The sequence below is a fragment of the Tachypleus tridentatus genome, chromosome 10, assembly GCF_004210375.1.
Source record: "Tachypleus tridentatus isolate NWPU-2018 chromosome 10, ASM421037v1, whole genome shotgun sequence".
Lineage (NCBI taxonomy): Eukaryota > Metazoa > Arthropoda > Merostomata > Xiphosura > Limulidae > Tachypleus > Tachypleus tridentatus.
This window is the reverse complement of record NC_134834.1, coordinates 120,507,454-120,522,972: the sequence shown is the minus strand read 5'-3', so window position 1 is coordinate 120,522,972 and position 15,519 is coordinate 120,507,454. Positions and strand designations below refer to the sequence as shown.

Sequence of the window (15,519 nt, the reverse complement as noted above, 5' to 3'; positions counted from 1 at the left end):
GCTTGACATACTGAATGATTGTTTATCGCAACTTCTGTTTGTCAATGTCACATTCTTTTTGTCAACGTCACATTCACAGTACCATTGGCGCCATGTATAGTGAATGATTCACTATAGATGGCGTCATTGGTACTAGGTTAGTGCTAGCCTGCCACGGTGCCACCCACTCTTTATTTGTGAAGTTAATTCTTGAAATCCATGGAATCTGAACATACACTGTCCATGATATTTGAATACAGATTATAGACACTATACATATATTTTGTACTCTTTTGAGTGACTCTAAATTTTATATGTTGATGACAGGACTGTAGGCCTACTTTGCTGGGCCTGATAACTTTAAGTTATATATTATATATAAAGGCCTATATATTTATTCATGATTAAAAAAAATAAGACATTTCAGTGTGCCATTCTGAAACTAGCCACAAAGGTGGTCTCAGAATGCATAATTCAGGCTCTTCTTTTATGTTTTTATTAACAAATTTACCGGGGGAGCATGCCCTCGCACCCCCCTAGCATGACTTTGCGCCTGCGGCGCTTGCATTAAGCACTCAAACTAAAAAAAAACAAAACACAATGGCCATTTCTGACTACGCTCCTGCGACAAATATCCACTTTCACGGAACGGGCGCCAAATGACCTACTGCCCTGTGCCCAAAGCTTAAAATGAAACAAACGTAATGTATATAGAACTTAGTGGTGGTGTTGAGTGTATTTCATGGTCAAATATTCATTGTAGGAGGACGTTGTTTTGCAAGATGTTTTCTCATGATGTGAAGGGTGAAAATTAGGTGTTTTTTATTATGTGCTTCATTATCGTATTGGAACTATAAGGATGCTAGTCTGTTGTTCATTGTTTGTATATTGTCTGATTTGTGTAAGTATCTCATTGGAGTAAATTTAAGAAGTCTTAAAGTTAGTTTAACAACTCTGCTCTGTCACATTTGTAGCTTGTATTCTACTTTATTGGACTTGTTGGAGGTGATTTGGCACCCATACTCAATTAGGGGATGTATATAGATTAGACAGATTTTTATTACTGTTTGAGATTTGCATCCTTTGTTTCTTCCAGAAAGTAACCTTAAGTCTACAGTATATTTGTTGATGGATTTGTGTACATGAAATGTTCAGTCCATGTGAGATGGTTTTCAAAGGTTATATCTAGAAACTTGGCTAGACCCAGTTACAATACCAGTGATGGACACAGCACAGATAAATCTTTGTATAACTTTGCACTTAAAAAGCAACAAACACAAAAGTAATGCACTGTTTGCTACCTTTCTTAAGAGGCATATTTTATGTCAGCTATAGTTGGAGTTGAATCATAAAGTTGATCTCATACATTATGAGATAATATTCTCCTCATGTTTTATATCTCTTGAAAGGAGCCACAGCTGTAACATTCCTATTAAGAGCCAACATAGACACACTTATTATGGTCTGTTGTCTGTCTATACGCAAGATGTCAGTAGTAACCTACTTCAAAAACTCACATTTTGCCTTTTCTAATCAGTCACACTTAATTAATATCCTAGAGGTTTTATCTTCCCACAGATGAATTACGAAGTTCCATGTTTTGTGATTTATCTCATTTTTATTTCACTTAATTTCTGATATAATGAATAAAATCATGAGTAGTTAAGTACAATGTGATATTGTAGATTTGTTGTTTTTTTACAGTTGCTGAATTAAGTGTTTTAGTTTTTACATATTTATTTAAGTATATCAGGGTCTGTGACAAGTACTTCAAGTGATCTACTGACAGGCTTAAGTGCATTTATGTAATTTGTTTACTAAACATAAATCTGACATGTAACCTTTATCTAAAGACATGGATTTAATACGTTAAAGTTATTATGGAAGCATAATTATGTATTGAGAATTTTTAAATGCAAGCTAAAGTTAAGTCAAGATACTGGTCTTTATAGGTGAAAAAATCATATTACTAGAATTATATATATGTATATATAATTTGACATTTAAATAATATTTCTCTGATTTAACCAGAATCAATATAATAACAGTGTTTGTGGTTCTCATGAATGTTTTAGTAAACTTCTTGTATACACTCTGATTCATCTGCTTTTATCTTAGTGCTTTTTAAAACAAGACAAGTGTAGAAAATAACAATGAGGTTGGTGATTCTTGACTCTAACGATGATGTTAGCACTTGGACTGCCAAGTATATAAGGAAGCGAATCCATCAGTTCAATCCAGGACCAGATCGCTACTTCACTCTTGGCTTGCCAACAGGTATTGTCTGTATTCATTATCTTTATATGGACTCATTCGTTACATAACATATTATAAAAATATTGATGTGGTGAGAAGCAACTTAATTAGAAATACGTCTGCAAGAAATTTAGCATACAAGACAAATGTACGTATAGGTGTAAGAAATATAGCAATAATGAAAGATTCATGTAAAGTTACAAGAAATTAATCAGTAAAAACAGGTTCTTGTAGAGATCCAAGAAGTGTAGCAACAAAGAAAGGTTCTTGTAGAGATCCAAGAAGTGTAGCAATTAAGACAGGTTCTTGTAGAGATCCAAGAAGTGTAGCAAGAAAGACAGGTTCTTGTAGAGATGCAAGAAGTGTAGCAATAAAGCCAGGTTCTTGTAGAGATCTAAAAAGTGTAACAATAAAGACAGGTTCTTGTAGAGATGCAAGAAGTGTAGCAATAAAGACAGGTTCTTGTAGAGATGCAAGAAGTGTAGCAATAAAGACAGGTTCTTGTAGAGATACAAGAAGTGTAGCAATAAAGACAGGTTCGTGTAGAGATACAAGAAGTTAACATTTAGAAATATGTCTGCAGTTAAAAGTTGCCTAAGATAACAAATCTTGCAGTTTTAAGGAATTATGTGACATGAGTTATGTTTCATCAAAATGTGCTACATTATTAGAACAATTTTTTCAGGAGAGTGCTGTTTTAGAAACATTTAGCTTCACAACAACAAATATTTGTTTGTTTCTAGGAAGTACTCCCTTAGGAACCTATAATAAGTTGATAGAATTCTACAGAGATGGAACTCTGTCATTCCAATATGTGAAGACATTCAATATGGACGAATATGTTGGTAAGGCCTGTGTATCTATGGACATGTAGGTTAAACAAGGTATATCATGTTGTAAGTTCAAGCTTTGTGTAAATATTGGTCAGTTTAATGGAAACTACGTATTTGTATGAAAGCTGCACATGTTTAATGTTTCTAGATGTCACTAAATTATATACAAAATATAAGGAACCCAAAGTGCAATCCACATTTTGAGTTTGAGTTCAATGATTATATGGTATATGAACATACCATATCTTCTTGAATTATAATATTATTTATTATGTATGTGTTCATGTTCCAAATAACACATGGCCAGTAAAGCTTCTGAGTTCACCTCATTCCAAATACCTTGTTCCTTTGTTATTCTCTAGAAGATAATTCCTGTTTTGCCCATAGTAAGTTTGGGTCTAAAACTGTACATTTTGCAAAATATTTGAGAGGTAATGCCCTTCAACAGTGTTTCTGGTTATATCCCTAGGGCTTAGGCTACAGCCTTTCCTTTTCTTGAATGACAATGACTTGTTTTGTGGTAATGCCAGTTTCTTTGGGTAAAAGTTAGTGTATTTGGCCTGATGTGTTGAAGTTACCACATCCAGTAGAAGTAACGTTTCTGTACATAAAAATAAGCACACTTTTTTTATTAGTACATATTTTTCATTTAGTGTATTACCTTGTGTGTTTCTTTCTTAAATTCAATTAAAAATATATCTCACAACTGCTGGCATGAGTATTAACACTTTATTGATAAGTAGAGAACAACGTTTCAGCCTTTCTAGGTCATCTTCAGGTTAACCTTGGAAGGTCAAAACGTTGTTCTCTCCTTAGTAATAAAAGTGTTAATACCCATATCAGCCATTGTGAGATATATTTTTATTTCAAGTGAGTTTCTCATCATCAAGAATTAGACTCGGTTAGTCAAAAATTTTGCAATATTCCATAGTAGTTGTCGTGTTCAAATCTATGAACCTATCCCACCACTCTTAAGTCAATACAGATTCACATGGATGAAGTACAATTGTTCTAGACAGACAAACAATTTTGTATATTAGAATTATAAATAACCCAGAAATGCCCTCATCTTTTATAATGTGTTAAATACTTATTTTTTATCATTTTAATAAACTAATATTAAAAAGTTGATATTACATTCTATAGATATGATGTGTTAATTTCAGGACTACCAAGGGACCATCCTCAAAGCTACCACTCTTTCATGTGGAACAGCCTCTTTAAGCATATGGATATTCAGCAGGAAAATACTCACATTCTGGATGGAAATGCCCCTAACTTGCAGAAGGAATGTGAAGAGTTTGAGAAAAAAATATCAGAGGCAGGAGGAATAGAACTTTTTGTTGGAGGTAAAACTTAGTTCAGTAGATACCATTACAGTGATGTGGTAGTAAGTGTTCAGTATTAGTTCAGTAGATACCATCACAGTGATGTGGTAGTAAGTGTTCAGTATTAGTTCAGTAGATACCATCACAGTGATGTGGTAGTAAGTGTTCAGTATTAGTTCAGTAGATACCATCACAGTGATGTGGTAGTAAGTGTTCAGTATTAGTTCAGTAGATACCATCACAGTGATGTGGTAGTAAGTGTTCAGTATTAGTTCAGTAGATACCATCACAGTGATGTGGTAGTAAGTGTTCAGTATTAGTTCAGTAGATACCATTACAGTGATGTGGTAGTAAGTGTTCAGTATTAGTTCAGTAGATACCATTACAGTGATGTGGTAGTAAGTGTTCAGTATTAGTTCAGTAGATACCATTACAGTGATGTGGTGTTCAGTATTAGTTCAGTAGATACCATCACAGTGATGTGGTGTTCAGTATTAGTTCAGTAGATACCATCACAGTGATGTGGTAGTAAGTGTTCAGTATTAGTTCAGTAGATACCATCACAGTGATGTGGTAGTAAGTGTTCAGTATTAGTTCAGTAGATACCATCACAGTGATGTGGTAGTAAGTGTTCAGTATTAGTTCAGTAGATACCATCACAGTGATGTGGTAGTAAGTGTTCAGTATTAGTTCAGTAAATACCATCACAGTGATGTGGTAGTAAGTGTTCAGTATTCTCATGTATAGAAATGTATTGAAGATAATTTGGTAAATTACATGTATACAAAATGTATCCATTAGTTAGTTAAGTAAGGAAGCATTTTATGGTGTTTCCACACCTGAAGAATTCAAACCACTATTTTGTCGAAACTTGTATTATGTCCTTCCAACAAAAATCACTTTACTAAGCACCCATTAGTTGCTGTTGACTAAGTGCCTTCCCTTCAATAACAGTGTATATGACAAAGTGTAATGGAGATACAAGTGTATGACAATATATACCTGTGTGTGGTTCACACATTTGTATAACATCACTTAACGTTGTTCATGAGTGTTGTACAGCCGAAATGAATCAACTGCATAAAGAACACAAATGTCAAGTAACACCCGAAAGGAAATAAAGAATTTGATCTAAATGTTAAGATCCTGTAGTCTAAGGTTAATTTTGATATCTGTATTATTCTCATTAATACTGGTGAGAGAATGCTTTTACTTTGGCATTGAAATATTTGACAGAAAATGAAACCACTGTTTCACCTTTTTAGTTTGAAGATTTTATTAAAATTAATAAACTTTTTACATAATGTGATGAAGTTTAATCTTAAGTTGTTTATTATTGTAAGTGAAGTGGAATGTTTCTACATACCTGAAATTTTCTTAAGGAGTAAATTATGATGTAAGAATTAGACTTGAAATTATTATTGATTCACTTTAAGTTTTGTAGAGTGTATTAAAATATGTGGAACTCAGATGGTTCTTTATTTACTTGTAATGCTAATCAAATATACATAAGTTATTATTTTCTATTTATTTGTTAGGAATTGGTCCTGATGGGCACATAGCTTTTAATGAGCCAGGGTCAAGCGGTTATTATTTTCTATTTATTTGTTAGGAATTGGTCCTGATGGGCACATAGCTTTTAATGAGCCAGGGTCAAGCAGTTATTATTTTCTATTTATTTGTTAGGAATTGGTCCTGATGGGCACATAGCTTTTAATGAGCCAGGGTGTACATAAGTTATTATTTTTTATTTATATGTTAGGAATTGGTCCTGATGGGCACATAGCTTTTAATGAGCCAGGGTCAAGCGGTTATTATTTTCTATTTATTTGTTAGGAATTGGTCCTGATGGGCACATAGCTTTTAATGAGCCAGGGTCAAGCGGTTATTATTTTTTATTTATTTGTTAGGAATTGGTCCTGATGGGCACATAGCTTTTAATGAGCCAGGGTCAAGCGGTTATTATTTTCTATTTATTTGTTAGGAATTGGTCCTGATGGGCACATAGCTTTTAATGAGCCAGGGTCAAGCGGTTATTATTTTTTATTTATTTGTTAGGAATTGGTCCTGATGGGCACATAGCTTTTAATGAGCCAGGGTCAAGCGGTTATTATTTTTTATTTATTTGTTAGGAATTGGTCCTGATGGGCACATAGCTTTTAATGAGTTAGGGTCAAGCGGTTATTATTTTCTATTTATTTGTTAGGAATTGGTCCTGATGGGCACATAGCTTTTAATGAGCCAGGGTCAAGCGGTTATTATTTTTATTTATTTGTTAGGAATTGGTTCTGATGGGCACATAGCTTTTAATGAGCCAGGGTCAAGCGGTTATTATTTTCTATTTATTTGTTAGGAATTGGTCCTGATGGGCACATAGCTTTTAATGAGTTAGGGTCAAGCGGTTATTATTTTCTATTTATTTGTTAGGAATTGGTCCTGATGGGCACATAGCTTTTAATGAGCCAGGGTCAAGCGGTTATTATTTTTTATTTATTTGTTAGGAATTGGTTCTGATGGGCACATAGCTTTTAATGAGCCAGGGTCAAGCGGTTATTATTTTCTATTTATTTGTTAGGAATTGGTCCTGATGGGCACATAGCTTTTAATGAGCCAGGGTCAAGCGGTTATTATTTTTATTTATTTGTTAGGAATTGGTCCTGATGGACACATAGCTTTTAATGAGCCAGGGTCAAGCGGTTATTATTTTTATTTATTTGTTAGAATTGGTCCTGATGGGCACATAGCTTTTAATGAGCCAGGGTCAAGCAGTTATTATTTTTATTTATTTGTTAGGAATTGGTCCTGATGGGCACATAGCTTTTAATGAGCCAGGGTCAAGCGGTTATTATTTTCTATTTATTTGTTAGGAATTGGTCCTGATGGGCACATAGCTTTTAATGAGCCAGGGTCAAGCGGTTATTATTTTTTATTTATTAGTTAGGAATTGGTCCTGATGGGCACATAGCTTTTAATGAGCCAGGGTCAAGCGGTTATTATTTTTATTTATTTGTTAGGAATTGGTCCTGATGGGCACATAGCTTTTAATGAGCCAGGGTCAAGCGGTTATTATTTTCTATTTATTTGTTAGGAATTGGTCCTGATGGGCACATAGCTTTTAATGAGCCAGGGTCAAGCGGTTATTATTTTTATTTATTTGTTAGGAATTGGTCCTGATGGGCACATAGCTTTTAATGAGCCAGGGTCAAGCGGTTATTATTTTTATTTATTTGTTAGGAATTGGTCCTGATGGACACATAGCTTTTAATGAGCCAGGGTCAAGCGGTTATTATTTTTTATTTATTTGTTAGGAATTGGTCCTGATGGGCACATAGCTTTTAATGAGCCAGGGTCAAGCGGTTATTATTTTTTATTTATTTGTTAGGAATTGGTCCTGATGGACACATAGCTTTTAATGAGCCAGGGTCAAGCGGTTATTATTTTTATTTATTTGTTAGGAATTGGTTCTGATGGGCACATAGCTTTTAATGAGCCAGGGTCAAGCGGTTATTATTTTCTATTTATTTGTTAGGAATTGGTCCTGATGGGCACATAGCTTTAATGAGCCAGGGTCAAGCGGTTATTATTTTTATTTATTTGTTAGGAATTGGTCCTGATGGACACATAGCTTTTAATGAGCCAGGGTCAAGCGGTTATTATTTTTTATTTATTTGTTAGGAATTGGTCCTGATGGGCACATAGCTTTTAATGAGCCAGGGTCAAGCAGTTATTATTTTTTATTTATTTGTTAGGAATTGGTCCTGATGGGCACATAGCTTTTAATGAGCCAGGGTCAAGCGGTTATTATTTTCTATTTATTTGTTAGGAATTGGTCCTGATGGGCACATAGCTTTTAATGAGCCAGGGTCAAGCGGTTATTATTTTTTATTTATTTGTTAGGAATTGGTCCTGATGGGCACATAGCTTTTAATGAGCCAGGGTCAAGCGGTTATTATTTTTTATTTATTTGTTAGGAATTGGTCCTGATGGGCACATAGCTTTTAATGAGCCAGGGTCAAGCGGTTATTATTTTCTATTTATTTGTTAGGAATTGGTCCTGATGGGCACATAGCTTTTAATGAGCCAGGGTCAAGCGGTTATTATTTTCTATTTATTTGTTAGGAATTGGTCCTGATGGACACATAGCTTTTAATGAGCCAGGGTCAAGCGGTTATTATTTTTTATTTATTTGTTAGGAATTGGTCCTGATGGACACATAGCTTTTAATGAGCCAGGGTCAAGCGGTTATTATTTTCTATTTATTTGTTAGGAATTGGTCCTGATGGGCACATAGCTTTTAATGAGCCAGGGTCAAGCGGTTATTATTTTCTATTTATTTGTTAGGAATTGGTCCTGATGGACACATAGCTTTTAATGAGCCAGGGTCAAGCGGTTATTATTTTTTATTTATTTGTTAGGAATTGGTCCTGATGGACACATAGCTTTTAATGAGCCAGGGTCAAGCGGTTATTATTTTCTATTTATTTGTTAGGAATTGATCCTGATGGACACATAGCTTTTAATGAGCCAGGGTCAAGCGGTTATTATTTTTTATTTATTTGTTAGGAATTGGTCCTGATGGGCACATAGCTTTTAATGAGCCAGGATCAAGCGGTTATTATTTTCTATTTATTTGTTAGGAATTGGTCCTGATGGACACATAGCTTTTAATGAACCAGGGTCAAGCGGTTATTATTTTCTATTTATTTGTTAGAATTGGTCCTGATGGACACATAGCTTTTAATGAGCCAGGGTCAAGCGGTTATTATTTTCTATTTATTTGTTAGGAATTGGTCCTGATGGACACATAGCTTTTAATGAGCCAGGGTCAAGCGGTTATTATTTTCTATTTATTTGTTAGGAATTGGTCCTGATGGACACATAGCTTTTAATGAGCCAGGGTCAAGCGGTTATTATTTTTTATTTATTTGTTAGGAATTTGTCCTGATGGACACATAGCTTTTAATGAGCCAGGGTCAAGCGGTTATTATTTTCTATTTATTTGTTAGGAATTGGTCCTGATGGACACATAGCTTTTAATGAGCCAGGGTCAAGCGGTTATTATTTTCTATTTATTTGTTAGGAATTGGTCCTGATGGACACATAGCTTTTAATGAGCCAGGGTCAAGCGGTTATTATTTTCTATTTATTTGTTAGGAATTGGTCCTGATGGACACATAGCTTTTAATGAGCCAGGGTCAAGCGGTTATTATTTTTTATTTATTTGTTAGAATTGGTCCTGATGGACACATAGCTTTTAATGAGCCAGGGTCAAGCGGTTATTATTTTCTATTTATTTGTTAGAATTGGTCCTGATGGACACATAGCTTTTAATGAGCCAGGGTCAAGCGGTTATTATTTTTTATTTATTTGTTAGGAATTGGTCCTGATGGACACATAGCTTTTAATGAGCCAGGGTCAAGCGGTTATTATTTTTATTTATTTGTTAGGAATTGGTCCTGATGGACACATAGCTTTTAATGAGCCAGGGTCAAGCTTATCATCTCGCACAAGAGTCAAAACTCTTGCTATGGACACTGTTCTGGCAAACGCACGTTTTTTTTGATGATGACCTCTCGAAAGTACCTCGGCAAGCTCTGACTGTAGGTGTAGGAACAGTCATGGATGCTCGAGAGGTTTGTGTATATGCTAGATCTTATTTTACTGTTGATTTGATGTTGGTTCACATAGGTTTGTTTTGAAAATGCTTTGATTGTTTCACAGTAATTTGGGACTCTTGTTTCGAACTCTTATGATGTTACTCTAATGTTTTCCACCATAGAAAATTTTATCAAACTAGTATTTTACTAGTCAATCTCATAGTTTTCATATTTATATGTTTGTGCAAAATCCCATTTCGTTACATAATTCAGAAGCTTCTTAATTAACAGACAGTTTCCTTCTTGTTTTTATCTGCTAACAGATTAAACATGTTTTAATTTTGGTGTTGCATTTTTGTGAAAAATATTATAACTATTATTATTTATTACTGCTATAGATTGTTCATTTATGACCGTGTTTTGTGTATTTAATAAATAAATTTAAAAATTCAAATGATGAATTGCGTGAACATCCCTTCTGCATTTATGGTTTCATATTTTGAATTCTTACTCATAAATGTCGTTATCTGCATCGTTTTTGTCTTCGCCTCAGCCTTTTGTTGGTGAGATGCCGAAAAATCGATGTGATAAACTGTACAAAACGCATAACTGTCACTGATTTTTGATGCAATGACCGGATATTTTGCACTATACTCTTTCCTAAATTTTTGATTCACAGTTTTAGTCCTTTTAGATTTGGCAGAAACAAAACAATCTGGTGAACGAGGCCTCTTTTTTTTCTATCTTTTGAACGATCGCATTGGTGTTTCTATGCCGCTTAGACCCATTTACGCGAGCGCTGATTGACTGACAAGCACTGATGACGTAACTGTGGATTCCCCCACGTTCCCAGTATGGAGAAGCACCGTACTCAAACTATTGGTAGACGTCGGAGATACAAATATTTTTTTATTATTTCAAGCACAAACATGATTATCACAAGTAGCCATTTGGACTATGACTTTTATTTATTATCAAAATTTATTTGTATCTCACTAGAACTTTTCTTTTCACCCATTTCAACTCCTGGGGGAACAATTTATCACTTTATTGTATAGGCCTATATAATATATAATAATTTGGGAGTTGTAACAAGTTGTAATATTTGTCTGTATGAACGTATAGTTGTAATGTATACACCAAAATCGTAATGGTTGGCATCTCTGCATCACTAGATTATCGTTTTATATGGATAGGAGTAAATCTGTGAATAAAAAGTTTAAATGTAATTATTATTATTATGAACTGTACTTATTATTATTATGTAATTTAGATGGTTATCAAAGTAAGTTGTTTAGTTTAAAGTGTTCACGGGCTCAGCGTGGTCCTAGTGATTACTGTGAGAGGTTGTGAATCATGAACTGTTACAACCAATAACAAAATTCTCACTCCTATTTTGGATCCAAAGATGTGTTATTATAATGATGTTCAAACTCCACTACTCAGTCTTACAAGAGTAGCCTAAGAGTTGGTATTATGTGGTAATGACTAGCTACCTTCTGTCTAGTTTATCACTTCTGAATTATGAGCAACCAGCACAGATAGTTTTTTTGTATGTTTTCATGAAATTCTGCAAACAGACAGTAAAGTATACATGTAGTATATTAATCTGAATTCAGTTTTTAAAACTTCAATTTAAGTATTTTTGTAACATAAATCTTAACTTTATATCAAAGTGTTTGACATGAATTTTGTTCCTTTGTGGATATTAAATGGATTGGTATGTTGACGTCAAGTCACGATAATCTTGAATATTTTAGTTACTGGTCATAATCAGTGGGGCACACAAATCGTATGCACTTTACAAGGCCGTTGAAGAGGGAGTCAGTCACATGTGGACAATTTCTGCTTTTCAACTTCATCCTCAGACAATATTTGTTTGTGATGAAGATTCCACCCTTGAACTACGTGTGAAGACAGTCAAGTATTTTAAAGGTCTGATGGAGATTCACAACAAACTCATCCAGGAAGATGACCACACTGAAGAAGAGAAACAGTAAATACAGTTGTGCAAAGATATACAGTAATGGAAATAATTATGAAAACACGCAAGCAGTAGATGTACATGAATCACAAACAGTGAGTATAAATAGTTGATGTTGTTATTTTATCAATGTATACTAGTGAAATGTTATTTCAGATGTCCTGTATTACTTACTCTCCATGATTCAGCCAAGTCGCTTGATCATCCTTTGACCTTGTTAGGTTTTTTATATGAAACCATACATCCTCAAGAATGTTCATATTGGAAACCTATGCTAGGCCAAGCCATGGTTATAAGTGATCAATCAGCTATTGTATCACGAAGATGTTTCATCACATTTACTGCATGCTGGGAATCTTTGTCTTGTCCAAAGATGATTCCCTACCTGATGAATTATGTTCCAGAAAAGTGTTGTACTGGGTCAGAAAGTTCTTGTATTTTCAAGTAGTCATGGTGACATCAGGTTTAAATACATCACCAACTTCTACTAATTGTCCACTGCTCTTCACTATACCTACATTATTATATCGTCTTCTATAAGTAGTCATGGTGACATCAGGTTTAAATACATCACCAACTTCTACTAATTGTCCACTGCTCTTCACTATACCTACATTATTATATCGTCTTCTATAAGTAGTCATGGTGACATCAGGTTTAAATACATCACCAACTTCTACTAATTGTCCACTGCTCTTCACTATACCTACATTATTATATCGTCTTCTATAAGTAGTCATGGTGACATCAGGTTTAAATACATCACCAACTTCTACTAATTGTCCACTGCTCTTCACTATACCTACATTATTATATCGTCTTCTATAAGTAGTCATGGTGACATCAGGTTTAAATACATCACCAACTTCTACTAATTGTCCACTGCTCTTCACTATACCTACATTATTATATCGTCTTCTATAAGTAGTCATGGTGACATCAGGTTTAAATACATCACCAACTTCTACTAATTGTCCACTGCTCTTCACTATACCTACATTATTATATCGTCTTCTCTTTCGTTGACTGATACTGAATAATTCAAACTTATATTCATCTGTAAGAGGATAAATCTGGTATTGCTAATTACACTGTGGTCCAATGTCTACTTTAACCTTTTAGTTTTTGAGCAATTACATGTTTTGAAAACACTTTGTGCTAGTATATATTTCTACTGGTTTTGAGACAGCATTTACAAATGTATTTAATGCATGGACTGTCGTGTCTTTTATAAAGAACATATCCTAAGATATTTAACGTCTTCTATCATTAACAGTTCTAGTTTGATGTGTACTCTTCAAAATCTTATGTGCATCTCCTATTGCAGCTTGAAGTTTACTTGACCACCAAAACTCTAATTTATACACAATTGCCATGGTGTTTCAGTACTGTGAGCCATAACTGAATCACAGTCATAATATTGTTATAGTACATTACATCTGCCTGTACAGGAATAAGCTTCATAATGTTGTGACATTTCTTTATTGGTTTTATGATAACCACTCATAGCATAAATTATAAACACTTGACTGTATTCTGATGCAACACTTGTGATTGGTTTAATGACAACAAATCACAGTGTAAACTATAAACACTTGATTGTATTCTGGTGCAATACTTCAGATTGGTTTGATGACAACCAATCACAGTGTAAACTGTAAACACTTGACTGTATTCTGCTGCAGCACTTTTGATTGGTTTGATGACAGCCAATGACAGTGTCAGCTATCAACACTTGACTGTATTCTGGTGCAGTTAATTTTCATATACTACAGAGGTGACATTCCTGTTTTAAGTGCCTATTGTACCTTTTTAATTAACCATTTCATGATTATTTCCAATACTGTGTTAATTTTAAATATACATTAACTTTTGATTTCTTTTTAAATGTTTTTAAACACTTTAGTAATTTCTTTATAATTTTATTTTATGTATAACAAAAACTATATTTATATTTGATATGAAACTTTTCAGTGTAATATTTTTTTGTCTTTCACACTAGAAGTTTATTACAAGCACAAAGAAGAAAATTAAAACCAAGTGTGATATGGAATGAAAGTTGTTGTGAGATATATTTATATAACAAAATATCATACAAATCACTCAACTATTATAAACTGAATGTGTAATATTAATTTTTATAAACTTGTCAATGTTGTATCATCTTGCTGCTAGACTTCCTTAGAAAATTTTAAATGAGGATTGCTTTTGAATATAATTTATTAAAATAATGTTTGTGTTTGAAAAGAAAAGTTGTATATTTTGTACAGGTTTACATCATTATGGATTTAATATAAGTAATATTTAATGTTATAATCTCATTACAAAGCTAATCAATCTGATAACAAAAGATGAAGACAGTTGATAAGACACAAAATATTTTATTTACGAGGTATGAATGTTGGAGAATACACTCATTCTGTCAGCAAGATATAAAAATTGTGTTGTGAGGATGAATATTAAGTAATATTACGGTCATTAGTTTACTTAGTTGTCATGAGAAGTGGCATATGGAAGGATAAAACAAAAAGAAAATAATTATATATATTGTACAATGGTTAAGGTTAAGTGTGAAAAGTTATAACAATTTTAGATATAAACATATTAAATATGGGTCTTTAAGAGTCAGGCAGCCTTATCTGTGAGTAAGCTTTCCTTAATGTCTGAAGATCGTGTGGTAATGATAGAGAAATCAGTGAATGAGATATATTGTGATCTGTGGTTTCAGAATATGAACAAATCGATGAATGAGTAGGTTTAAGTAGTAGAAGGCTATTTCTGTTAGACACTCTTAAATATTTACAGACTGTAGTATATAAGTGGAGTTTTCTCTTGCTAATTTATGTGACCTTACTGTCATATAATATGTTTATATGTGAACCATGAATGTGTAAGGTTACTTAATCTCTTCTCTAATAAAAACTTCAACTTAATCTCAGACCTAGTCTCCAGATTAATATACAGACCTAGTCTCCAGATTAAACACCTATTTAAATACAGAGATTAATACGAGTGACTTTTTAGATCTAAAATTATTTTAATTTTTTACACTTAAACTCAACTGTTGTGCAGTATATCTGTGGTATTCAGTGTTTTTTGTATCCTTCTGTTTACCACTTCTCTTAATAACTAAGTCAAGTAGTAATTACCCCATTATGAATCCATTACTGATGTCAGTTTGCTTCTATACTGTTTAGAATAAACATGGGGATTTTTGTTTAATTGTTTTTAATTTAAAAAATAAAAATCTTACTTTTATATTTGTTTTATTACTATGATCAAAATTAAATTCAACAGTTTTAAGTGTCGCATTATAAAACACTGGTTTCATTTCTACGTAAGGACTGGTATGGTTTAAACTTCACTACATTTAGAAAGGTGCATATATAACTACATTACTCTCCATTTGTTTGGTATTATTAAATAAAATAAACAGTTGGGTAACAAAAAAAAGAAATTATGTTAAGAATTTTACCTTTGTGTTGCTTCTTTTGGATTATTTAGTAAAAATAATGGCAAGTCCAGTTACAATAAAAACTTTA

At 33.3% G+C, this 15,519-nt stretch overlaps 1 protein-coding gene and 1 pseudogene across 2 annotated transcripts in view; one reads left to right on the top strand and one right to left on the bottom strand.

The window, feature by feature from the left end:
- Positions 1-548: 548 nt before the first annotated feature.
- On the top strand, positions 549-15,233 carry LOC143230200 (glucosamine-6-phosphate deaminase 1-like; annotated as a pseudogene). Its single transcript, XR_013016287.1, has 6 exons — positions 549-680; positions 2,098-2,256; positions 2,979-3,080; positions 4,235-4,417; positions 9,844-10,029; positions 11,754-15,233. The product of XR_013016287.1 is annotated as a glucosamine-6-phosphate deaminase 1-like (transcript).
- The window catches only part of LOC143228467 (arginine--tRNA ligase, cytoplasmic-like), a 58,742-nt gene continuing 55,640 nt past the window's right edge, over positions 12,418-15,519 (bottom strand). The window contains exon 7 of the mRNA XM_076459723.1: positions 12,418-13,034. Coding sequence (XP_076315838.1) covers positions 12,418-13,034 — 617 coding nt within the window. The remainder of the gene's footprint in view (positions 13,035-15,519) is intronic.